Genomic DNA, 26,314 nt, shown 5'->3' on the forward strand with positions numbered 1-26,314 from the left:
GCAAGCATTGCTTTTTACACACTCAACTCTTATGCTCAAAAAAGTTCTCTTCCTCTCCTTTATATGCAACTTTCTTCCCTGTCCATATTAAAAATGTAATCACTTTATTAAAGGAAACATTTTTACTGACTGAATGTATCAGTGCATTTGGTTTGGCAAACTCCAAACTTTACCAACTTTCTTTAATCTGCAACAACCTCTCTATGAAATAAATGGTTTCACGAAGAGCAATGCAATACCGTAACCCAGAAAAATCAATTAAAAACATTATTCAGCTGCTTTGCACCATTCACGATTCTTCATTATGTGGCACATTTCAGGCTACCAATTCAATGGGAAAATACAACGAAATTAGCTGAGTTACTTTTTTGAGTTATACTTTGAGCTACTGAAGCATCTTTATTTGGAGAATTGGGATGGAGCCAAAATATATTTCGAGCAACCAAAGCTAAAAGATTGTTCTCCGATGATCTTTTGCTTTTAAGAAACATGGTGCAACAAAAGGAAACTTCAGTTTTGATTTGTCAACATTCTTTCCATTTTATTCTCATCAAGTTTCTCTTCCATTTGCTGTAACCATCATTTTCCTGTTGTTTTGGTACATGCAGCGGTCTGACAGACGACATATTTCCAGAACAAAAGAAATTTCATACTGCATTGGACTGAAATTTAGAAGCATGAAAACTTTTGTCATTGCTGTGCACAGTCATTCAGATGTCAATGACTTTAAACTAATTTAGCCATCTCCCAAAAGAGACATGGTGCATGCACAACCATCTTGACACATGAAATAATAGTTTTCACATATCAACGTCAACATATTTTCATCATTTGTTTTCACCGGCATCTTTTTTTTCAGGATCAAAGATACCGGACAAAATCACGAGCCAGTGCTCTTCCATCGCAATTCCTAAGCCTCTTCCTTCTCGTCTTAGTCTTCATCCTCGTCAACTGCTGCATCTTGGTACTGCTGATACTCCGAAACTAGATCATTCATCTTGCTCTCTGCCTCTGTTAACTCCATCTCATTCATTCCTTCCCCGGATACTCTCCATCTTTCCCTCCGGAGCATCTCCTGAACAGAAGTCGAATTCCCAGTAAAGGTCGAAGCCATCTGCAGACCAGTCGGTAGGATGTCAAACACCATCGACTTCGCATGGTTTGGGACCCGTTCAACAAAAGTAGGAAGAGTTCTAGTTCTGTGGACGGATCATCCGTTCATCTACTTGTTGCTTATCTTACCCAGGAACATGGCCAAGGCTGTGAGTTACCGCCCATGGCTTGGGTCAGATGCGTACACCACGTTCTCGGCATCCAACGTCTGCTGGGTCAGCTCTGGGACTGTCAGGAGGTTAATGGAGGGAATCCCACCATGAAGAAATGAAGACGAGGGAAGGGGATAAGGTTAGCAGCGAGCTTTTGGAGGTCAGAGTTGAGCTGGTCAGAGAATCTCAGGTTGCAAACATCAAGTGGCTCAAGTCTCCAACTACCATAATGGAAGATGGCAAAAGTGGTGGAGAGTGAAAGAGAACTAGCAAGTACTCCATATAGGCAGTTGGTACCTAGCAGGAGTTTACAGCTAGGTGTAATGAGCTTGAGGGTACTGAAGCAGATGTCATGGAGGGCCTCATTGTCCAGGACCATGTATCAATGAGTGCCCTCCACAAGCTGGTGGACGGATAAAGAGGCATTGTAAGGCTCAACGACAGTGTCGGAGACCTTGGGGAAGGGGAAGACAGAGAACGTGAGAATCATACGATCAGGGTACTCTTCCCCGATATTAGATATCAGAAGTGTCCCCATGCCCGGCCCGGTAACTCCTCCCAGGGAGGAACGGACCTCGTCCCCTGCAAAGACCCAATAAATGTGTAGACAATGATAGAAAGTCATGAAAAGAAAATTTATAAGATCAGCAATGCCATTCCATTGGATCAGGAATCAAAACATACAGAAAATTTCGATAAAGAAATTGAAAAGACAGAAATTAACACTAGAAAGACCATCGCATGGGCGTTCATTGAAGACACTTGAGCGTAAGAGGGGAGATCAAACCATGCAAGCAGTCGCAGTTCTCTGCTTCCTTCCGGACCACGTCAAGCATTGAATCAATCAGCTCAGCACCTTCTGCGTGATTCCCCTATCCCAGTTGTTCCCGCACCGGCCTGCCCAAAGACAAAGTTATCAGGGCGGAAGATCTGTCCATACGGCCAGATCGGATGCTGTCCATGGCTCCAGGTTCTAAGTTCCATGAGCGCTGCTCGGGGAACAAACTGGCCACAGAGGTCGGAGTAGCTATGGTACCTTCGCGTGGCATCAATCCCACGCTCGCCACAAACAACCTTCCAGAACTTGACTCCGATCTGCCTCCCACATTGGCCTGCCTAGCACATATTCCCCTACCCATTCCACAAAGGAGGAAAGAGAACTAAAAAATATTCCAGCCATCTCTTTCGTGGGAAGGTTGGCATTGGGGTGTGTCCTGCCGTGCTGCTCCATTGGCCTTAGTCCTAGGATAAAATGGCTCTGTAACCAGACAGACATTTAAGGTCACTAACTTAACATCAAAATTCTCATAGATCCATTTGAGGTAAAATTGTATTGATAATATCTGTTTTCATATCTAAATCGATTTAAATATAAAAAAAAAATTTAAAAATTTTTATATCCATATCCATATCCGTTAAAACAAAATATATAGATATAGATAAACAACTATCAATCCAAATCTGAATATCCAAATACTTATAAACCTATATAATTTTATATAATAATTACTAAATTTTAAAAAAATATACAATTATATAAATACATTATTAACTTAATTTATTATTTATTTAATAATATTTTTAATTTTATAATTATAAAATTATTCAATTTATATCCATACTTTTAAAATTCAAATTATATCGATTTAAAATAAATATGAATATAAATTTTTACACGCACGTCTCCATATCTATAACAACAGATACAAATATAAATATATTGACATCCAATCCGTATTTAATCCGATTTCAGCCCTAAGTTTGATACACTAAAGATCCGCTTCTGGTTGGCTATAGGTAGAGATAAAATGATTCAACAACGATCAAAATTTTGAAAGAAATGAAAAATGAAACCAGCCCCAGCCCCACCCCCGGCTAAAAGGAGCTCCGAAATGACTATAACAATGTGGGTTCCTGACTAATATACTTTAGACCAAACCAATTGGACCCTTACGAAGGACAATCGACAGCAGCTGTAAGTACAACATAAATTTAGAGTATGAAGGCTGGAAGATCGTCCAACCTAGACATACTCGTTTGCGAATGCCACATCCCAACAATTTGATCTGATACAAGCAACGAAACCAGCCCACAAGCAACCGCACATCCAACACAGTGCCACCATTAATTTCCAGCCTTCTGAACACGCAAAAGTATAGCAACACTTTAGACCCAGCAACGAGAGACGGCTTCCCCATCTATGCACAGGTCTATAGGCTGTCTTATAGAGAATATTCCATCCACAGAAATATCTGTTGCATGCGGCGTTTTTTGGGACGGTTAAAACCACCATTAGAACCACTGTTATATCCTTCCCCTACAAGCAGGTACCACACTTCCCGTGATGCAGTCTTCTACGCTTTTGTGCTATGCTTTTGCAAGGTCAGCAATCCGACCGCAGCAGAATTTAATCATATAGTTCGAAGTTGGAGATCCCCTAAATGGAGATGAACCAACCCATGTCGAATCACTTTCGATCATCGTTCCATGGATAGACCATAGCCCTACGAAGAGCCCAGACCTGACAACAAAAAGAGGGAAGTCCAAATGGATGATCTCACCTTGATTTTCAATTGGCATGCCAAATTCATCCAGAATTTTATTTCAGCTCCGTAAGGTGAGAGCCTGTGTATCACTAAACCATCCATGTTAACACTATGAAGATGTAGAGATCACCATAAAACCCGCATAGGTTCTGGGTTTGTTAATACAATAACAGTAAGGGCAAGGTTACCACTGACATTAACCAAATTATGTCTCATCAAATAAATACAAAACTCAAAAGAATTCAAATATCCGGACTAAAAAGTTTCCAGAGCAAATAAATGCAAACCAGAAAGACCAAAAAAAAACAATAGTACCTGAACGTACTTAAAAAAAAAAAAAAAGAATGCAACTCAGTTTTTCGGGCATCTGAAAGCAAAATAGGCAGAAGAGATGCAAGATAATTTCAAAAATTACAGGAATAACATAAAAACCTGGTTACAAACGAGCCGGAGAGAGAGGATAATACGAACCAATCCACCGATCATTTCCCTCATAGCATGGGAATGGCTAACAAGAATGAAAATGTTGTAACCAACCAAAAAATAAAAAAAAAAACCCTACCACGACAAAAAGACGTTATACCACAGAAAATAAAATAAAATAATGGTTAAAATGAGAGACCATACAACGGTTCGGCAGCCTTCTAAAGCTATCTGACAACATGACACTAAACCACACAACTTGTGACAAAATTCCAGACGAAATATGTGAAGTTATAGCAGTCATGAGACTTGGCAGACAACGGATGGTAAAAAAAATCGTTCATGGTTAGCTAGTTTAAGTACATCAAACAGGGGCATCACCTCTGTTACATCCGTTGGAAAGAAGGCGAACCTTGAAGTAGGAATCTTTTTTCCGTCAATATCAAGCTACATCTATCATCTCCAAAGCTCGGTGACTAATTTGAATTTTAACTGTCACCAATCCAAAAATTACTACTAAAGGATTATATCCTGTTAATGCCACGATAAGTTTAAAAAGTAGTCCACCCAACAGAGAACTCCTGACAGCAAACCTAACTAGTACCGCAATATCAAGTCAGTCATGTCATCCATTGGTCAGAAGTCATCTTGATAAGACTTGAACAGTCCAACATTTACCGCTCTAATTTGCTCTCGGCAAAGAGCAAAACCATGACCCTGAAGTGGGTAGTTTTAACACGATGCCAGATATGTACAAGCCGTGGCTATCACTGCAACCGGTTAACCACCTGCATGATAATTAATGTTTTAAAGCCAATATCGGGTACCTTTCATATTGGGGATTCCAAGTTACCACACGATACTGCGCAGTAGATAGGCAGAGGTTACCTAAGCATATTTACATACAATTCAACATGTTTAAAAGGATAAATGAATTTCTTCACTGGAAATCAAAGTGCAAAGATCAGACATCATCAACACCAACAAACAACAAAAAATGTGAAAAAGGCGAAGAAGAACAAACAAAAGAGCAACAAAACATAATATCAAAAAAAATTCATGAAAACAACAGAATGGATGTATCGAAAGATGAAGTATTCATGAGGTAAAAAGAAGCTAGCGTTGTGATATTGATGTGATGATGGTCCTAGGGTGGTAAGGTCCAAAACGTCAGTCGCTTGTCCAGGTAAAAAGGGAAATTAACTTTCCCTCCTTCCAGGGTTAATTAAGAAATTGTTTGCACAACACAGACAAAACATAAATAGATAATAGACAAACCAAACATATACCACGTCCGTCACAATGAAATCAAGGTCAAAAGCATTGATTCATAGATTTAATTAACGAAACAACAAAACCATGGTTAAGACTAATTGTTGTTGTACAGAACATTGTATGGATCAAGTTAGTTAAATGTTGTGATTAAATAATTCAAAGTTAAAAAAAAAAATTATAGTCTACATATCAGAATATTTAAGCTTATAACACTTAAAAGTTCATTATTGTTAAAAAATTAAACAATCTATCTATGATTACTGAATGCGCATACAAAAGATCAATGTCAAAGCCTTTCCAACCACCCCCAGATATCACTATTTTAGCCAAGAGAATTCCCCACCATAAATCCTAGAACTTCAGCATACAGGTTGGAAAACCTGCCTTTGTCGAATGCATGGTCTATCAAACAAGGGGCATCCCTCCATCATTATTAACCCCTACAAAAGATGAATCTAAAGGAAAGCAGAACTCATACCCTAATTACTAATAAGCTATAAAAATTAAGCAACCATGATAAGCATTAATAAAAAGTTCGCAAATTTTGCCTGGACAAATAATGGATCACCTAAATGGATTCAAGCTCAATGATCCTATGCAGTCTCATGTCTGCTGAAAAATTTTCTTCATCCAAATTTAAACTCTATTTAAACAACCTGAATTTATCTCTGGAGCTCACCCAAACCATCGCAATTGACTTCCAATGATTTAGTACCAGGGCAATTAAAAAGGTTTCCAAAAACATTATGTCATCCTTCCAATTTCATCCAATGTCAACCACAAACCACATTGCCTCAACCCACATCCCAGCTCCTCAATTCTGTTCATGCAGCCTGTACAATTGCGTCACATCCCTAGAATGTCCTTAAAGGCATTTAGGTAATCATAAAAATCACTCATCCACTTCATCCACCATGACCTACATGGTTTCTGACGCATCCAAATTCATTTACTTGCAAATGCGATGCTGGTAAAATTGTTGTATACAAAATACTGTCAGCTGGTTTTAACTGCTCCATATGGGCATTATAGTACCAGTTCATAAGAATAAGGGTAAATTACAAAAAAAAAACCCTTGAGTTTAACACTAAATTACACTTACACCCAATAGCTAAAAAACCATACACTCATCTCCTTGAGGTTTATTTTTATCTAACACTTTAAACAGGGACTTAAACAGAATGTTAGTCAAACCGTTAAATCCCAATACTAGGTCAAAAAAATTTTAAAAAATAACAAAAATGACCTTAAGCACTCCATAAACTTACAAGACTAGGATAAAATATGGGATCTAGACTGGACCTGCACCTGCACATGGACTTGGAAATAGAAACGACAACATCTTTGGCAGCACCCCACCACCCCCTCTCAATCCACCTACCATCCCCACCACATCCCCTCCATCTAGCTCCACACCGGTGAGCAGCAGCAGCAAAACCTCCTGCGACTGCAACAGAATCTTCTGTTCGCTTCTGTGAGTGCCTCTGCAACCACACAGCCACCGTCGCCAACGGCTACAGTGAGTTCATGCCTTTGGGAAAAGCAGGCACCGCAGATGCCTTGAAGTGTGCGGCCTGCGAATGCCACCACAAGCCATATCCCATGGCCTTCTGCCTGATTCTGTCCCCGACGGTGCCGAGGTCATCCTTGGTGGTGGTAGCATTCCGTGGCAACACCAGTGATAGTGGTGGCATGACGACGGAGTTGTCCAGTGAGAGGATGAAGCCGGGGTGCCACCGCCGAAGGTGGTGTCTAGGAAAAGATACCGCATGAAGTTCAGAGTGGAGCAAAAAGAGAAGATGCTTGCCTTCGCAGAGAGGGTGGGGTGGCGGATCCACAAGCAAGATGAGGCATTAGTCGAACAATTTTGCGCTCAGGTCAAAGTTTGAAGGCAAATTTTGAAGGTTTGGATGCACAACAACAAGTATACTATCAGAACGATGTTGGTGGAGAAGGATACTTGTCACCCAAAGCTAGTTGGAAGAAAGCTTGCCGTTGGTCGCCCATCAGGAAAGGATGCTTGTGCCGGGGTGGCGATGCAAAAAAACCCCAGATGCTCCATCTCGAAAAGAGGAAGACTCTCGAAGTTGGAGGACTTCGAAGAGATCCGGGAATCGAGAAAGTGAAAGAGTCATTTTTTCTCGAAGGGATAATTTTGACTTTTTATATTATATAGATAGTTTCTTTAATGCTATAAATTTAACTAGGTATAAGCGTAGATTTTAGAAACTATGAGGTGTAAGTGTAATAAATGTAAACCTTAGTGGAATTTTTGTAATTTATTCTAAAAATAAAGATGACATTCAAAATTGTTCTAACTATTGCGATATTAAACTCATAAGGAATACAACGAAACTTTGGAAGGTCACCTATGAAAGGAAGGTCAACTATGAAAGTTTATCTTCTCCTTTAGATGTTAATTTGGAAGATCTTCATATAGTTTTTATTGATTTCAAGAAAGCATATGATAGAATCATTACAGAGGTCCCACAGTGGGTGTTAAAAAACAAAGACATTTCCATTTTTATTTTTTCATTAAATATACTAATATGATCAAGGACCTATACCACAAGGGTAGTTACTTGTGTGAGAACTATTGATCATAATATTAGTAAAGTTCCAAACATAGTACGTTTACATAAAAAATCTACATGAAGCTCTTACTTTTTTGCACTTATGGACAAGCTTACTAAGAATACTCAGAACAATATTCCTTAGTACATGTTATATACACGTAAGATATTTCTTGGTACATGCTATTTGCACGTAATATAGCCTTAGTAGATGAAACTATGGTCAAAGTACATTATCAGTTCAAATTATGCAAGAGTATATTAAAATTTAAGGGATTTAGATGAAGCAGAACTAAAACGAAATACATGGAATGTAATTTTAGTATAATTAAAAACAAAAATAAATATGGAGTGAAAATCGAGGGGCATAAAGTTCCTAAAAGTGATCATTTTTTATCTTGGGAATCACTTTTTCATAAGATTGACTAGGATGTCATCCTTGGGATTAAAGGAAGTTGGATCAAATGAGGAAGTGCAACTAAGATATTATGTTAAAGTAGGATATCTGCTCAAGAAAAATTTTGTAGGGCAGTTGTACAACCAGCTTTTGTTTATGGCACAGAATGTTAGACAATCAGAAAATAACACATGCACAAGACGAGTGAGACTAAAATCATAATGTGGTAATACAAGAAAAGATATGATAAGAAATGAAGTCATTCGTAAAATGGTAAAGATAGAACCAATTAAAGACATTGAGAGAAGAACGATTTTAATGATTTGGACATGTACAATATGGAACGAGAGATGCACTAGTATGAAGGACTAATTTGATAAATGTAAAAGGAAAGAGAGGTACCAATAGACTGAAAATCAAATGAGATATAATAACAAAGGACTTCAAAACTATCTTTCAGAAAGGTGGTTCTAAACCAAGTGGAATGGAAGAAAAAACATTTGTGGCCAATCATAACTTCTTTTGGTATCAGGCTTGGTTAAGTTGAGTTGATAAATTAACAACTTTCTCCTCAAACAATAATAATTGTTTTTTATTTCTGAATCAATTTAATAACCACATGTTGTTGACATCTACCATAACAAGAATTAATAAAAAAAAGCTCTCCCATTATCATCACGCTTTTGCACGACTTAACACATTTATTATTCAAAAGTTTGTGCATCTATGATGTACCATCATGCAAAAACAAGCAGCAAATGCAACATTTGTCCAAGTGCATAACAAACAAGCTCTCCAAGATCACAAACCACATAACATTTAGAACTTTAGTGTAACAATGAAATATGCCAAGATATATTTAGGTTTAATGCCCTAAAAAACTAACCATAGTGGGTGAAAAATTCAAAATGAATTCATTTAGACACGCTTGCACTCCAGCACACCCATGGAAATTCAAAACTCTTAGCTGCACCCCATGGAAATATGGGGTTATGCATGGCATGACAAGGAACCAGATGTACTATAGAAGCACAATCATTTTAAAATTACAAAAGAGGCTGACTAGAGAGTGTAGAACATAACCAAGAACTGGGATAAAGTCATACATCATAAAGGCAAATAGAACAAGGGTATTGACCACATGATCGTTCCAATCACACCCCCCCCCCACCCCCCGAAAAGAAAGAAAAAAAAAATCGATCACAAGGTGGTAAGCTTTTAGATTCCATATGCATCCAACAACTCATTAATCACAAGGATTCTAAACATCTTCAGGGCCTTCATTGCTTACTGAGTAAAATATCATTAAATTGTACCTATACCCAGTAATTCCTCATGATAGTGTTGATCATCAAGTTATCTAAGTAAATCTGTTCACTAAAGACCAGCCTTAACCTAATGATAATATTGATCATCAAGTTGAAGTCACACAAGGTTGAAAGATCAACAGCTGTGTATTTCCTTTCAAGTTTGTCTTGCATTGCATTAGCGCACAAGCAAAAATTTACACCATGAACCAGCATACCTACAAGAATTTTCGGCTTTAGATGCCTTCTTCTTAACTTGTGCATAAATCTTGGTATACACACCTCAACGCAATACAACAGCAGCAAAGTTACCAATAGGCAGCATTCTACATTCTCTAAATGAACCACACATAACATAAGCAGTGTCACTTCGATCGCAGTCTTTGCTTTATCAAGATGTTCCCCCTCATCCTCATATTTTACCAACTTTACAACTTCTGTTGCTCACACCTTCACAAAGTCAGTAACCTAGTAAAAAGAAAAACTCCCTAATGCTTTATAACATGGGAGCATTTCCATACAAGATGACTAGGTACACGTGGGATTACTATACCTAGAGAACTAGGAAGTGAAACTCCAATAGGAGCACCAAATATTTTTAAGCATGTGCACCACAGTTGATAGTTGACATGGTAGCCCTGGAATGCCATAGTAGAAAATGCTTGTGTTTTAACAGTTAGGAATGAGGAAGGCACAATAATCCAACTTATTAGAGTCCAAAAAGTACTGCAGCATGTTATGCCTAAGAGTTCACCATCTCAGAAAATAATACTGAATACCAGTTCATCTCCAAGAAAGAAAATTCAAATATAATCAACCAACAATATAGAAAAGGGAGAGTGTACATGCATTTTCATACCATACATGGTTGCATAAGGTTAATTTTTGTCCTCTAATAGCACAAGATTTTTTTTAAAGCAAGCCTAGTGATCTGATGCTAACAGCATAGACTTTTGGCGAACATACAATCTATGCATCAAATGCATGTGCTGGCCTAGGACTATGCACAATCCTTCAGAGAGTCTCAAGCAAACATCAATTATCAGAAAATTCAAATGAGGTCTACAATCAACCACAACATCAGCCTTTCCTTGAAATCCAAAAGATAGCAAAAATAACAATTGGACATGATTATAAATGGGCACTTATCCTTCTACAATGTTTAACCACATTCTAGTGTTCCAGTCATTTCCCATGAGTAATTGAGAATATATATTTTTGTCTGACGCTAGCTGATGGGAAATAATGCACTACATATGTCATATACTTAAAACGTTTACAACTTAAGAGGCATTCAATTCACTATCCATTATGGAAGGAATATAGATGGGAAAAAAAGGCAGGCAGGTACAAAAATCCAATACTCAGATAATGAAAACCCAGGAATACAAACAAATATGCAGATAAAGACAGCCCCTCACTTTTGCCCACCAAATAATTTTCTGTTAATCACCATATATAACAAATCAATTTTCCATATAATGCATACTAAATTCTTATGATATTAGAATTATATAGTAAGTTTGTAATCACTGAAGAAAGTTTACAAAATTTTACCAGTCACAAGACGAAAAGAAGGCAGACAACCAAAAGTAAAGCCTATCTCTTCAGAAAACCACCTACATAGACAATGTGATCGTTTACAAAGTAAACTTTATTATGTCACAAATAACATGTTCTTACCATTTCCAAATGAACCATGAAAATATGGAAATAAGACTCTCGTGCGCTTTATTTTAAACATTTTTTGGTCTGCTTTGCGAATGAAACAAGTAAAGTATGTCAAAACTTTGGAAAGAAAAATCAACAAGTTGCAATTAAATGGCTGTACAGGAAAGGAATTTGGATTTATTGCAGAAATACATCTTCTTGTCGTTTACACAACATAGATTTTCACTCAACATCATATATTAATGAATGGAAGACCAAATATACCAATCCTATTTCCGTCAATAAGGCTTTTAACACTATGATGTTAGAGAGTATTTGCCATATCACACTAGATTCTCTAAATCTAGTGCAAGAGTTCTAAAGTTTATGAGATTAGAGTATCACCACCTTCACTTTGTCCAACTGGCTCTCAACAGACAAATGAAATGATACCAAGCACTTTCACAAAGAGCTAGAACTAGAATTATTGCATAAAGTGCCACCCAAATTATATATTTGTTTGAAAACTTGTAGATAAAACTTACTAAGTATCTGACAACAAAAAACTGGGAGAGTTCTAAAATTCATTATTTGGAAACGTGATCATGATTATTTGGAAACGTGATCATGACTTATGTTACATGTGACTAGCGTCAAGCATATGGACATAGTTTATTCAAAATAAATAAGCATTTAGTAGAAATGGACATGTTCCCATCAATCATGACTGCTGGACTCTGGAGTATAATTAGTAGATACCAAGATATGCTGAACCGGTACCGCCGGTCGTTTCGGCCAGCCGACGGTACGGTTCAGTATGATTTCATATCGTACCGAACCGACGACTCAAACCGGAAGAAAAAAAGAGAGAAATAGAGAAAGAGAAAGAGGAAGAAAAAAGAAAGAGGGAGGGGAAGGAGACGGCGGGGCCGCCGGACGGCCTCCGACTGGCCGCCGTGACCGCCGGAGGGCGCAGTCCACGCGCGCGGCGCCGCAGGCGTGAAACAGGGGCATCACCCCTGTTTTGCAATTTTTTTTAAAAGACATGGTTTTAAGTGAAGTCAGCAAACGATTTGCCGGCTTCATGATTTTTTTTTTTTAAAAAAATTCTTAAGTCGGCAATCCAGTTGCCGACTTCATAAGTTTAAAACAAAAAAAAATATCGAAACAGACGTCGTCTGTTTCGAAAAAGAAAGGGGCGGAGCCGCAGAGAGGCTCCGCCCGCTCGACCGCCCTCAGACCATCGGTGTCGGCTCGCCGGCCACCGGAAGCCTCGCAACGGAGGCACCGTCTGTCCGGAAGGTTCCCCGCCCCCCTTCGAGCGCTCTCTCTCTCTTTCTTGCTCTCTTGAAAGTCCTATCGATTGATACGAGGCTCGGAAGCCCTCCGACGGCTGCAGCCAACGTTCAACGGCTCCCACCTCCCTCCCCTCCTCTCTCTCTCTCTCTTTCTCAATTTCTGTTCTTTTTTCTTTGGTACCGCCGGTGTACCGATTTTACCAGTCAAATCGTACCAATTCTCCACCGGTCCGGTACGAAACGGGGTGTATCAGCCGGTTCGGCATGGTATGGCAAACCTTGGTAGATAAACTCTGCATTTTGGTTTTTATTTGCCACATTCTCTTTCATAGACATCCATCAGTGAGTGAAATGTTAAAACGTGTTTGTATCAAAGAAGAGTATGTCTAGAAGGGTACTAAGACGCACAGCTATAATAAAGGCAACTAAGATATAATCCTGCGTGTAATTGTCAAGCAATGATGCCGCTTGCTTCGACATGTATATAGCAGAGAATTTTAGCTGTTTACTTTTGTGGGATGAGTTTAGAATTATCCATCTATTTACTTGGACAAGTGTTGAAGACTGCAAAGCATAGTATGTCAAATTTCCAGAGCCTCCAAATGCACCGTTCTCATCATTAAAATGAACTAGTTCTCAAGTTTCAAAATCCTTACAGGTTCCCCACTAACTGATTATTTGCATATAAAGGTCGTTCATACATGTAAAACATAGGCCAAGATGTATACAAACACACTAATCATAGCACGAAGGGTGCAATGGACATACGGTTCAGAAAATCAGGTGCATGGACAAGGAGACATGCTGCATATTCAAAAAACTGGAATGTTGATAAGGTTCATAGAGAATTACGGTCAAGTGAACAAGTGTCCAAAAGAAGGTGACAAAAAAAAAAAAGAAGAGAGCAATAAATGAATTAGATCCTAATCAAATTCGAAACACTTCCCAAGATTAAGCTACAGGACATCAAATTTGAAAAAGGGATAGCAACACGAAAAGAACACGTCCTACACAACAAACCAGAGGCAAAAAACAAGAAAATGAAACAGAACAAGACAGCTGAAAAGATATATATATCACGACTTCGAAAGTTATTGCATTTAGAATAGAGTAATAAGGAGACTGAAACAAATTCCACATTCAAAGTACACGCACTTCAGCTACCAAAGAAAATTCTATTATTTTCCCCTCTAAAAATTCAGAAATTTCAAAGAAGGTAAGAATAAGCGAACCAATTAATCACTACACTGCTCATCTTCTATTGGAGAATAATTTTCTGACATTCAGTAAATACAATTGCAAGAACATCCTTATCATCTTCTAACTCTTCTTTACATCTTGCATGCATGTAACAATCGTAAAACACCCGAGAAAACTTCTCCATTTCATATACTTGGTATTTATTGCATTACTCACACCCATTAATCCATTCCTTGCATAACAAATCAAGAATGTATCTCTTCGCCACTCCCATTAAAACTTATATCCTCCAGAACCTTTTACCAACAATAAAGGTGAATTCAGCCCAATACACTTTCAACTCATAAACTCATAGTTTGTTTCTTGCTAATAACATATGTGTGGTACATCCTAATGAATATGACAGCAAGTTCATCTACAGCAAATGCAAGGAGATATGGGCCCAACAGAACCATTCACCTCACATTGAATATCTCATGTTTCTAATGCTTTGATGTTCCTTCGTGAACATCCATGTAAAGTCAGCATACACATCAAAAATGTTTTTTTTTTTTTCAATTCTTGGAAAATAACATCTTGCAGCTACTCTATATCCTTTCTTCAGGTCAACAATGAAAATCTCTATCCTATAATCCTTTCCACACCTAAGACTCATAAAATAAAATCTATATAATAATATGATAAAAAAACTACAGAATTGATAACTTGCCAGGTATATGTCAGAGTTTACATATGGTGAAATAATAAATAACTGACTAAGGCCACATTACAGTAAGAAAAAGAAATGGGACAATAAAGATATCACCTCATCAAGGAAAGAAAGGTAAAACGAATTAAGCATGGCAAACTTACAAAAAAATGATGAAAAAAAACACACCCACACACAAACAAAGGAGGCAATTTTCTAATTGTCGTAACATAAATAAATGGAAGTCTATTAACTGTGATCAAATAAATGGACTCAATCTGTCCTTTCTAGATCTCAAGAACATAAGAGAGTAGATTATTACATGGAAAGATCGATGGTTCAACCAGCAATGGAATGCTCAGTCCTAATAGCATCGTCCAGCACTGCAGTTATCAATAAAGCAATGAGCAACCAAGGTTACTACACACGCAACTTAGTAAGTTCAAAAAGTACTATAAGAATAATGATGCCTATATGTAACTCAAGAAAAAAGGGATCTCTTCAAGGATTTTTAGGACAGGTCTGACAAGAAAAGGTACACTAGTGAAAAATGCTACCATATCTCACTAGCATTTTTGGCATATAGAAAGAAATAAAAAGTAAACTCCATTCTTGCAAGAAACTAGGTGACGTTGGGAGATGATTGCACCCAACCAATCAGATTACTCATTCAAGTTACGACATGTTAAGATAAATATAAGAGAATGGAGTGGAACAGAAATTTTACTTCATATTGCTGTATAATAAATGGAGTTCCAAATTTCCTTCTATACTAATTATAAGCTGTTCCAATTCGATTTCTCCTCCTTTTAATCATTGATGCACCGTGGTAATCCTTCTAGTTCAACTCCCCCCACTAAAAAGTTCATCATTAAATTATTGACTAACAATATTTTTGCACATAGCAATTTCGTTTATTTAAAATTATGATCAAGCATAAAAAATGGCTTCATAAAACATTCCCATCATGGCATAAACAGCATTGTGCATAAGTTCAATCTATAATAAGCTATTTGATGTTCATCCAAAACTTCCAGTTCTTAAAAGGCAAATCATATTAGCATATATTCAACAGATCCAATTATAACTCATATTGTTTTATGTATCATGAAATGTTTGGTGCTTCAACATTGTATTAGTCTGAAGTGATTTTCATAACATTTCAAATTGATTAGCAATTTGTTCCCATAATATGACACCTACCTAGTGGCAAGTATAATGTAGTAGACAGTTATATGTGCTTCCAATCTACTTTGATTTGATTTTGGCACTACAATTCCCGTAGTTGAATTTGTTTTCCACTATAAAGAGAAGACTATGGTTGACCTGGGCATTAGCACACACAAGAAAAGCAGAATCCCGAAGACTAAAATCAAATATATTATCAAACAAGGGAAACCATAACCCTGAAACTATCTAAAGAAACATAAAATGAATAATTTCATGAAAGAATGCTCATTACAGCAACTCAAACATTTTTTGCATACAGCCACTCCCATTAGCCACAGAATATATTATGCCACGAATATATCCTAAGATGACAAAACCTCTTTCATAACTCTCATCAAGTTTTAACCATAGTCCTGGTCAACATATTGACAGTACAGCTAACTTGCAAAGCATTATCATTCCCTGGTCAGCTTCCAAAAATACCGCTTAGCTAAACTAAAATGGATGGCACCATCAAGTTAAGCTATCAGCATCAAAGTTTGATCCTCAAAAACTATAGACTACAAAAAAGTCCAGCAGTTTAAACCCATAATTACAAACTTCCACAACCTTAATTGTGGCATAGGATTTCATGTACAGTCATGTCAAGGGACCACCAAATCAAAAGAGAAGACTTGTAATATCATACATCATGTCTTTTTATCAGATATTGAAAGATAGGTTACTGACCTTGCCTGAAATCAAAATAAATCAGTTCATCATACCATTGGGGCATGACTATGACTGCTAAAGAAACCAAGATCACCTCCTCAATGCATAAATTTCACAAAAAATGCTCTCAAATCATCAAGGACTATGTGTCATGGATGTTCGAGTATCCCCTCTAGAACTGTTTTGGGTTTTCAAGATTCTTGTCTTTCTAATCATCAAAGACTAAATATATGGAAGAAAAAAGGTTTCCCAGTTCTCTATTACCAGAAAAATTTAAATGATTGATGGAATTATTAGTAGAATATTTCTGTTATATCATGTCCAACACAAACAATACATTCCTGCCCCGCATGTGATGCACGTAACAGGATTTAGATAAATTTCTATGAGTTTTTTATTGTAGGAATATTTAGGGGTAGGAAGATTGTAGATTTCTCCGTTAGAGATAGAAGAGGGCCGATGACTCTTGAACTTTCTTTTCTATCATGTTTTGATCTCCAGAAATAGATTCATAGGTACTCTCATTTATTTAATCTCTCTCCTCTCCCCCTTCTCTCTGTCTCTATCAACTGCATTACGCCATTGAAAGCATTACACTTTCAATTAGAAAAGTTAAGCTGCAAAGGGTATCTCGGTTGCAGACAAAAATCCAGTCACAAAAGCTTCTCTTCTATCATTGTAATAGTAAAAATGATTCAATGATGTCGTATATCCAACTGAGACTTGAAAAAAAAAAATAGACATCTCAATGCTCTTTTTGGACATAAACCAGTAGCAATATTCACAGAATGTGATAAGTTCTACTTGAATACCAACTCAGCACAATAGATCGGACATGTCTTTTCAATCTGACTGGAATTTGATTTCATATCTAAAAGGAAGATAAGGTTTGATAGAAAATTACAAGCTTACAGAAAACACTCCATAAATATTAGCCCTCATTCCAGAAATCTCCAAAAGATTATGAAGAAAATAAATCATTCATTCATTCATCTCATAAGGTAGACGGCAAATTTCTGAGTATGCCTGCTCCAACATGTAAGGCCAAAACAAAAGCAAAATCAAAAACTTGCAATCAGGGGACAGTTATATCAAGAAGCTATTAATTCTAGTTAATATTAAAACTTATTATAACAGCTGCTAGACTTTGACAGAATTTATGAAGAACATATTGGCCAAATCACTAGCCTAAAAATCGTTCATGATAAATCAGTACCACATATATTATTTATATGCCATATTTAAACCAACATCCATCAAAACTTGCGCACACAGAGCCAGAGCAGATTACATAGAGATTCTAGATACTAATATATAAGATTGCATTCCATCCATATTATTAACTTGCAATCCCAGTCAAATGCTTCAACCCCTCAAAACACGCATCCCTAAGGATATACTGTAATTAAAAGTTCATGATAGGCATAAGTGGTAACACATCCTAGATCTTCAAAAAGGTTCACTGAAGGATATAGATGTCTTAGACTTTGTGAAGAGAACAAAAACTGTACAATTCTCCTGACAAGGAATGAGTTGGAAGCAACATAAAGATAACTGCTACTGCATCCAAAACAGCAGAGTTACTTTGTAAATGATATGCAGACAACTAGCTGGGCTAACAAGCTTAAGTAAATCCAAGAAGGTAGATCATGGAAAAAACAGAGACCATATGGAAAAGGAGAACAATTGATCAAAGGGAGCCAATTACACCTAAATCTATGACTCACAACTTGAACAAAAACATGTAAAAATGAACTACACAAAATCATACCACCATTTAGCCCACATGAATGAAAACTCAAATAAGCATTTTCAATATGGAAAACTGCAACTCCAGTACCAAGGTGATAAAGACAGTTCCACCAACACTGGCAACCAAAGCTAAGAAAGATTTTTGCAGTAACAAACGATGAAAAGAGTAAATCACAAGATCTGTTCACAATATGACAAAGTTATCAAAATCGATCTTAACTTGCCACAGAAACTTCAGTTACAAAGAACCAGTTCCATAGCTATAGCAGCAACCTGGAAAAAGGAAAAAAGACAATAGATAAGCTTTAACATCAAATTTTACTTTTTGTTTAAGCTGAAAACAACAAATTGTCTCATAAACAAAGAACTTATAGCTAAAATATATGATTCACATGCCAAAAGCTGTAGTATGGTATATTACCATGAGTCTACTGTCGATTCCCATGGTTCTCAAAGCTTGCCTTCCTTGATTTATTTGAATCTTCGAGTGGCATGTTGGCTTCAGAGATCCTGCAAACATTGGGTGAAAACATCAATGATCCTGCTATCAGCCATCTGATCTCAAATGTAGCATTTTAAGTCAAAAGCTAGTAAAATATGTCCCGTCCAGAATTGTTGCCATTTTCTGTTTTTTGTTTTATTAAAACAGAAGCAAAACTTAAGGCAGAAAGCATGTTCAGCAAAGGCATTTCATTCTGTGCTTTTGAAAACTGTTTCTGGAATTACTAGAATTTTTGTAAGCAAAAATTTTGCACTTCCAATTTTTTGGAAAGAAAAACAAAATAGGTCAATACAGCTCTCTGGCCTCTTTCCAGCACTCTTGCCACTGCTGCCACCTGCCACAATCATCAGCCACCCACCAAAGTCATAACCCCCCATCACCACCAACACCACCCGCACCCTACATCCTCCCCATCACTAATACCACTATCACCACTTCGTCACCACCATAGCTGCCGCCGCCACCACCAACAACACCATCACTACCATCATAGCCATGCCACCAACCATCAAAAATTTTTTAATTTAAACAAAAATATATATAACTACCAAAAGATAATCTACTTTCAGAATATTGAAAATGAAATCAAAACAATAAGAACCAGAAAAAAATTAAAAATAAAAAAATGGGAATGTTGCCCAATGCAACCTTAATATGTAGATAGTTATTTTAAAACCTTTGCTTCTTGGCAATCTCTTGCTTAATACACAGAATCATATCCATGGCCATCTTTTGGTGCTCCCTTGTTTGTGAATGCATATCCAAACCCTCTACCGTTTCACAATCAATACGACATATGCGGCACCACCCCATGCTCCCAGGCATTCTCTTTCTTGGAAAATCAAAGGCATCCATGTCACCCTGAAGAGAAACATACAGATGAACCAAGTAATCAGAAAGCATATCTGAAACATATGCAGGAAAGACCCTGAAAAAAATTATTAAAAAAACACACTCACCGGAGTAAGATGTCCAGCTTCATTTGGAAAACCATGCATAGGATAGCTGCTACTAAAACCTGGATCACCAGCACGAATGCGGCCTGGTACACTAAAGCCACCAAAGCCAGTTGGCTCACCCATGCGAAACTGACCCTGTCCAAGAGGTTCCCCTCCCCGTAGAAGGCTAGGCAAGTTTCGAGCTCCAAATGCTTCACTGCTCCTATTGGTACCTGCTAAGCCATGACCAAGTGATTCACCAGTATGCAAGTTGACAGGAGGAATATCAGGAACATCCAGATCCTTTCTGATATTACCAGTCAGATAACCAGCACCTAGCTGCTCCATTCGATGACCTCCAGAACCATCAGGAACACCTTTAAAAAGATGACTTGGCAATCCACCAGAGCCTGGGGCAGAAGGTATAGGAATCTTACTATCATGGTATGTACTTCCAGTTGGATCTGAAGGAAGGGCTAAAGCTTTTGATCGCTCGCTGAATCCACGTGGATCTCTGCCATCAAAGTCCTCTATACCTAATCCAAATCTATTTGATGGAAGGCCAGAGTATTCTCTACCTGGACTTCTTAGAGGAGGCAGAGCATCCATGCGACGTCGACCAAATTCAGGAACAGAACTGCGGAGATCAGGACGAGCGAGAGCTGGATCATACTTTCTTCCCAAATCTTCAGGAAATCCGACAGGCCTATGTCTCTCTCTGATATCCATGCCATGGTGCTCTAGACCCAAACTACCAGTCGGAAAAGGACCACCTGATTGATAAGGAAGCAATGGTCTCGAAGGGAGAGCACTAGGACCTCCATCGGACCCAGACAGAGGCCTTGATGAGGATACATAACCATCAAGCTTCAGTGCACCTTCACCATCTAGATGGGTTGGCCTAGGAAATTGTTTCAAATCTTCTTCAAACTCTTTCCGATTTATAATGCCTCTACCATGGTCCAGTGCAAAAGGCCTAAATCGTTCATCTTGAGCTGCCCTTGTTCCATCTTCAGGCAGTAGTCTGAACCTTTCTTCTGTGAAAGACCTAAACCTGTCCTCTGTCAAAACATGAGCAAAAGTTGAATCATGCATGCCACCAATAGGTGGTCTCTGACCAGGAATTCCATTTGGTTTCATTGTACTTGACTGGGCGAAAGGTGGCTCGGGCTGCCTGCCATCAGGAAAAGCAGGTCTTGCCACACCAGCATGAGGCGGCAGCAAATGACCTTGGCCTTGCCCTTGTGCAGTCATAGATTGATCCGGAAAACCTTTCTGTGGGAGCCCAAGATGGGTGGGAGCCCTTGCTGAGGTAGGCAAGCCTGGTACTGGAGGCCCAGCAGATGGCACTTCAGAATGATATGGACCATAAGGTTGTTGCCCCAGAGGTGGCTGGAAAGGTTCTGGAACAGCTGATCGTTGCCCCTGATGAGGTAAAGTTTCTGGGAAATTACTACCATGAGGTCTAATTTGACTTGGTATCATAGTTTGCCCATGCACCTGCATTGGATGGGGAGGAGGCTCCTGAAACCTTCTTTCTTGTATGGGACCAGGATGTGGTGCACTGTGGGGTGCAGGAGGTCTTTGGGCTGCATCCAGCATATTTGAAGGATGTCCATAAGGAATGTGTTGCGAGAGTCTCTCCTGACTGGGTGCTGGACCTGCTGGAGGCATGCCTTGGAGCACCCCTGATCCAGGGCCCTGACCCATGTATTGGGATGGATTTCTGTCATGATAACCAGGCTGCAGAAATGCTCTTTCATGAGCTGGAATAGCATTTTGGCGTGACGGCTGTTGCAGCTGACTTCTATCTAGACCACCAGGTGCTGGCACCTGTTGCAAAGACTGTACATTAGCACCATCTCCAGAGATATGGCCTTGGGAGACAATATTTTGATTAGTTTTCTCAGAAACTGAGCCCAAAGACTCCCTGCGTCCAGCCTCAGTAGGAACTTGACGAGATTGAATAGTTTCAGTAGCATTTAGTGAAAGATGTGCATCTCTCCCCTCAATCTGTGCAGAGTTTTCCTTGAGATCACCTTCTAGACTTTGAATAACTCTGTCTCCCTGTACATCTTTAAGAACATGTGAACTTTCAGCTCCCACGTCTGGCAAGTTGAAAGTTTCCTCCTTTTTTACCAGTTTAATCTCTGGCCCTTCTGCTTTTTCATCTTTGGCATGTGACTCAATTCCTTCCACATGAACCTGTGCTGATTCTGGTATATTCTTGTGATCTCCATCAGGTTGGATATCCTTCTTACCCTCTCCAATAACTTCTTCCTCATTGATTGCAGATTTTAAGTTAGGAATCTTCAGTTCAGCTGATTCAGACGCTCCAATCTGCACATGATCTGATTTATTTCCTTCAGTCCCTCCAGCCATTTTCAAAACCATTCCTGCCTCCAGCTCAGGTGCAAGACCAGCTTTATCTGATATCCCTGGCTGCATAGCAGATGATACAGGTACTAATGTACCCTGGCTCCCAGAGTGGGGGAGCTGAGGTTGCACTGGCCCGGACTGCAATTCAGATGATGTTGCCAAATGAGCAGTAGACCGACCCATAGAATTCTGACTAGGTGATTGGTGGCTCATGTCAGGCTGCATAATCTTAGTGGGACCACCTGTAGACTGTTGAAATGATTGTTGCGGCATGCCATGACTTACCATCATAGCCGACCGACCAGCTACAGCCTGACCTGGAAGAGTTGGCATACCCTGAGACTGAGGCATATTCTGCTGTAAGTGGGGCTGTGCAGGAAAAGATTGCTGGATGTAAGGTGGGCCCTGAGGATGCACAGGTTGCTGAGGATGCATTAGATGCTGTGGTGGGGGCATCCCCTGCTGATGTGGTTGGCTTGGATGCATATGACTTTGTGCTTGAAATGGAGGCAAACCCTGCTGTGGTCCCTGCGGCCGCATGCCAGGATGCTGGTGCACCTGTTGTTGAGGAGGATGAAGATTTGTATGAGGGGCTTGAGGATGAGGCATAGCTGACTGTTGCTGGACTTGCATCGACAAATGACCATGTGGTGGACGCATCTGAGGAGGCTGTTGGGATGGAAACTGACTCTGCATTTGGACAGGTTGCTGAGGATGCATGTGCATAGGGCGTTGCTGTGGGGCACCAGGCGAGATTTGTTGGAGTGCCTGAGGATGCGGATAAGATTGATGTCCTGTCACCGCACGAGCTGATGGATACTGAGGTTGTGGCTGCAGAACTGGTTGCGTCTGTGGCTGCATATTGGGGTGAGACTGGGGATGGGGTTGCAGCTGCAGAGGCTGTTGTTGAAACTGAGGTTGCAAATTGGCATGTGGATAAGCCTGGGATTGAGGTTGTGGATAGGCCTGGTGTTGAGTGAGGGCCTGTGGATGTTGCATTTGGGGTTGTGGATGTTGCTGTGGTGGAATAGACTGTTGAAATCCTGGATGCTGCTGTGGTGGTTGCACTTGGGGATGAGGCTGAGGTTGTGGGTGTGTTGTTTGGGGATGGTGATGTGGATGCTGAGCAGGTACATGAATCTGTTGTGCCTGCATTTGTGGAACTTGAGCATGTTGATGGGGCTGGAGCTGTGGATGTGGTTGTGGTGGCTGCGGAAGAGGTTGCTGCTGCAGCTGCGGCTGGGCTGCCTGGGGGTGTGGCTGGGCCGGAAGTTGAGGTTGAGGCTGGGGTTGGAGTTGGGCCTGGGGCTGGGGCTGAGGCTGAGGCTGAGACTGAGGCTGAGGTAGGGGCTGGGGCTGGGCCTGGGCCTGTTGTTGGGGATGATGTTGGATATGGGATTGGGGCGGCATATAAGGTGAAGGCTGCTGCTGTCCTTGAGTAGCATGCTGAGGAGCAACCGGCATCGAGGGTTGAGAATATTGTTGGTAGAATTGTGGCTGATATTGACCATACTGTTGATATTGCTGCTGATAAGGGTAGTATCCAGGATACTGCTGGTAATATTGTTGGTATTGCAGTTGCTGCTGCTGGTACCACTGTTCAGGGGTTGGAGCCTGTGTCACAGCTTGTGGATAGGTTGTTGCATTGGCTTGGGTTTGTCCCTGACTAGAAGCAGCAGGGGTAGCTGCAGAAGTGGAAGCAGGGGCTGCAGCAGCAGCAGCAGTTGTTGGAGTAGCAGTAGATGAAATTGTTGTGGCAGTGGTTGTTGGAGCAGTTGATGCAGAAGCTGTTGAAGAAGTTGATGTTGTTGATGCAGGAGCTGCTGAAGCTACTGATGTATCTTGGGTAACAGCTTGATTCTGAACCATTGAAGCTTGAGCCTGGGCATTCTCTACTTGTTGTGCTTGAGGTTGCAAGCCCTGCACCCAGCCCATCACATAAACATTTATTCAAGAAAAACAAATTTGCTCCTTCAAATAGTTGCACATTAGAAAGCTTCTTTCAGACTTACAGGGCATATTTGTGCATGCTCTTGAACTTGGCGATGTATTATCTGTGTTCCACACCTGTTGCAAACAACAGGGGAGTTTCCAAAACTACATCCAGCACAATGTGTAATGGAGTCAGACAAAATACCCTGCCATTGGCAACCACTCCTGTGGTAGAGACAGTAAACCGCTACATTGCCAATGGTATCGGCAAGTGATTTATTGGATTCTATCAGAGGCTGCAAATCATAGGATAACACTATCAGTGAAACAGATTACAAAGACTAACTTGAGAAAATGAACTGGACGGGCAAGATATCAGGACCTTGGAATCTGCTTCGGTCACAAGATAGCCATCATAAGGGCACGCATGAGTAGTAGCCACAACATAGGATAAGCAAGGTTTGCAGTATAGATGGGTGCACTGGGACTGTAGTGCTTCATTAGGATAGATAAGTGTCCGGCACACAGGACAGAAATATTCACCAGGAAGAGATTGAATATTCTGTATGCACTCATTATCAAACCCCATGGTGATAAAAAAAACCTCTTCAGCTCAAATTATACCAATAACCAAATCCTGCAAATATGGAGATTTCTAGTAACTACCCATCAACGGCACAAATATAATAGAACTAACATGCAACAAACCACAAAGTAAAGAACAAATTTCACTATGGAGCGTAAATGAATAACTAGAGATACGATAAAAGTAGAACTCCACTGATAGCCCATAAAGAAAATAATTATCTAACTAAAGAATGCCAAATATGCCTAAAACATATCACGCCATAAATTCTTGTAAGGTTTTAAAGAGGTATTCCTCGAATGCGAAAGATTCCACATGCTAACAAAAGACTACCTCACTAAACACGGCACTGCTACAACATTTAATATGAACATGCCGTTCCTAGCAATTGATCACCATGGAAATAAGGCATCACCTTCCTTTTTCCCTTGCTTCAATAATGCATAGTAAATATAGTGAGAAGAAAGATTGGATATGGTGGCGAAGGATAGTGCGTGAGTCAAATGATACTACATACTGCACCTGCATTAATTAGCTTCTATGGCATTGAATATGGTTACAGCACCATCCACCAACAAAATGAAGTAACAAAAGTGGCAATAAAAAAAATTTTATCCATAATCAAAAACAAAGAAAAGCAAATTGCCAGGAAAAAGATAACAGCATCCCTTTTCACGTTCCACTAAATAAATAATACTAATAGGCCATCACTTGTGCCATCAGCATTGATATTAAGCTTTAGCACCAGAACAAATTAGTGATAATGTGAGACAGCCACGAAAAAAAAAAAAAAAAACAAAACAAAACCATATCAAGATAAATGGCAACTTGTCGATTCATTGAATCCAATTCATTTCGCAGACAAGAGGAAAACAGAAAGGTACTATATTGACAGCCTAAAACTCTGTCCATATCAGCCAAGGGTTCGAGATTCCAGTAGACAATAATCTTAATTGGCATCACTTGTTTTATCAGAATTTGCATTGAAAATGGCTCCGGGGCAATCCAGTAATAGGGTAAAACACACAAATGCAGACCCATATCGAAATTAACAACGTTTATGTATTGCTAATCGTACTCAAATACAAAATAAAAAAGCATGTTGCAATGTAAAAAATAAAATAACTGCGACTTTTTCCATATCAAACCAGGTTTCCATATTCCGTTGAATGAGCAATAATAACAAGAAGAAGAAGTCTCAGAGAACAAAGACTGCACACGAATGTCTCGAAACCCTAATATAACACAGGCTCGAGAAATCCAAACAACGCGACAGATTTGGCATGATAAAGAACCGATTATCGTGAACCAAAACGAATCTGATGGAAAAAGGAAGAAAAATACCCAAATTCTTCGTCAAAAACGATCAAAACGCCTACCATGTAAAGCCGCATTGGAAATCAAATAGGATTAGAGATCCATACCTGAAACCTTAGGGTTTTTCAACAAAGGGGCCTGATTCTCAAACGGCTCGGGAGAGACTGAGGCTTAAACCCTAGACTGGATGGAAAGGAAAACCAGCCTAGGGTTTGGAAATGGGCTCGAGAACCGCGGCGATGGTGGATGGGTGCGAGAAAGAACTAAGACTTATCCTTTCTTTGGGTGGTGGGGGAGGGCTGGACGGAAGGATAGGGGAGGCCGGGGAGAGCGAAGATGGGAGAGGGTGAGGTAGGGAGAGGGATGGTGGCATGAGACGTCAGAGAGAGGTCGAAATGGTCAGTG

At 39.5% G+C, this 26,314-nt stretch overlaps 1 protein-coding gene and 1 pseudogene across 2 annotated transcripts; both read right to left on the reverse strand.

Annotated features, from left to right (window-relative positions):
• Window positions 1-668: 668 nt before the first annotated feature.
• Window positions 669-18,534, reverse strand: LOC105046302 (tubulin beta-1 chain-like; annotated as a pseudogene).
• On the reverse strand, window positions 18,297-26,314 carry LOC105046303 (uncharacterized). Of its 2 annotated transcripts, XM_073258665.1 has the most exons (8): window positions 26,017-26,314; window positions 24,389-24,643; window positions 24,087-24,302; window positions 20,013-23,994; window positions 19,717-19,928; window positions 19,434-19,618; window positions 18,677-18,765; window positions 18,297-18,528 (listed from the first exon to the last, which is right to left on the reverse strand). In XM_073258665.1, exons 2-7 carry the CDS (start codon window positions 24,593-24,595, stop codon window positions 18,684-18,686), a joined length of 4,884 nt encoding a protein of 1,627 aa, XP_073114766.1. In that variant the 5' UTR covers window positions 24,596-24,643; window positions 26,017-26,314; the 3' UTR covers window positions 18,297-18,528; window positions 18,677-18,683. The 2 variants fall into 2 exon arrangements, with proteins under 2 accessions (XP_073114766.1, XP_010923161.1); XM_010924859.4 differs by having other exon boundaries at window positions 19,717-23,994.

Source organism: Elaeis guineensis, chromosome 5 (assembly GCF_000442705.2).
Source record: "Elaeis guineensis isolate ETL-2024a chromosome 5, EG11, whole genome shotgun sequence".
NCBI lineage: Eukaryota > Viridiplantae > Streptophyta > Magnoliopsida > Arecales > Arecaceae > Elaeis > Elaeis guineensis.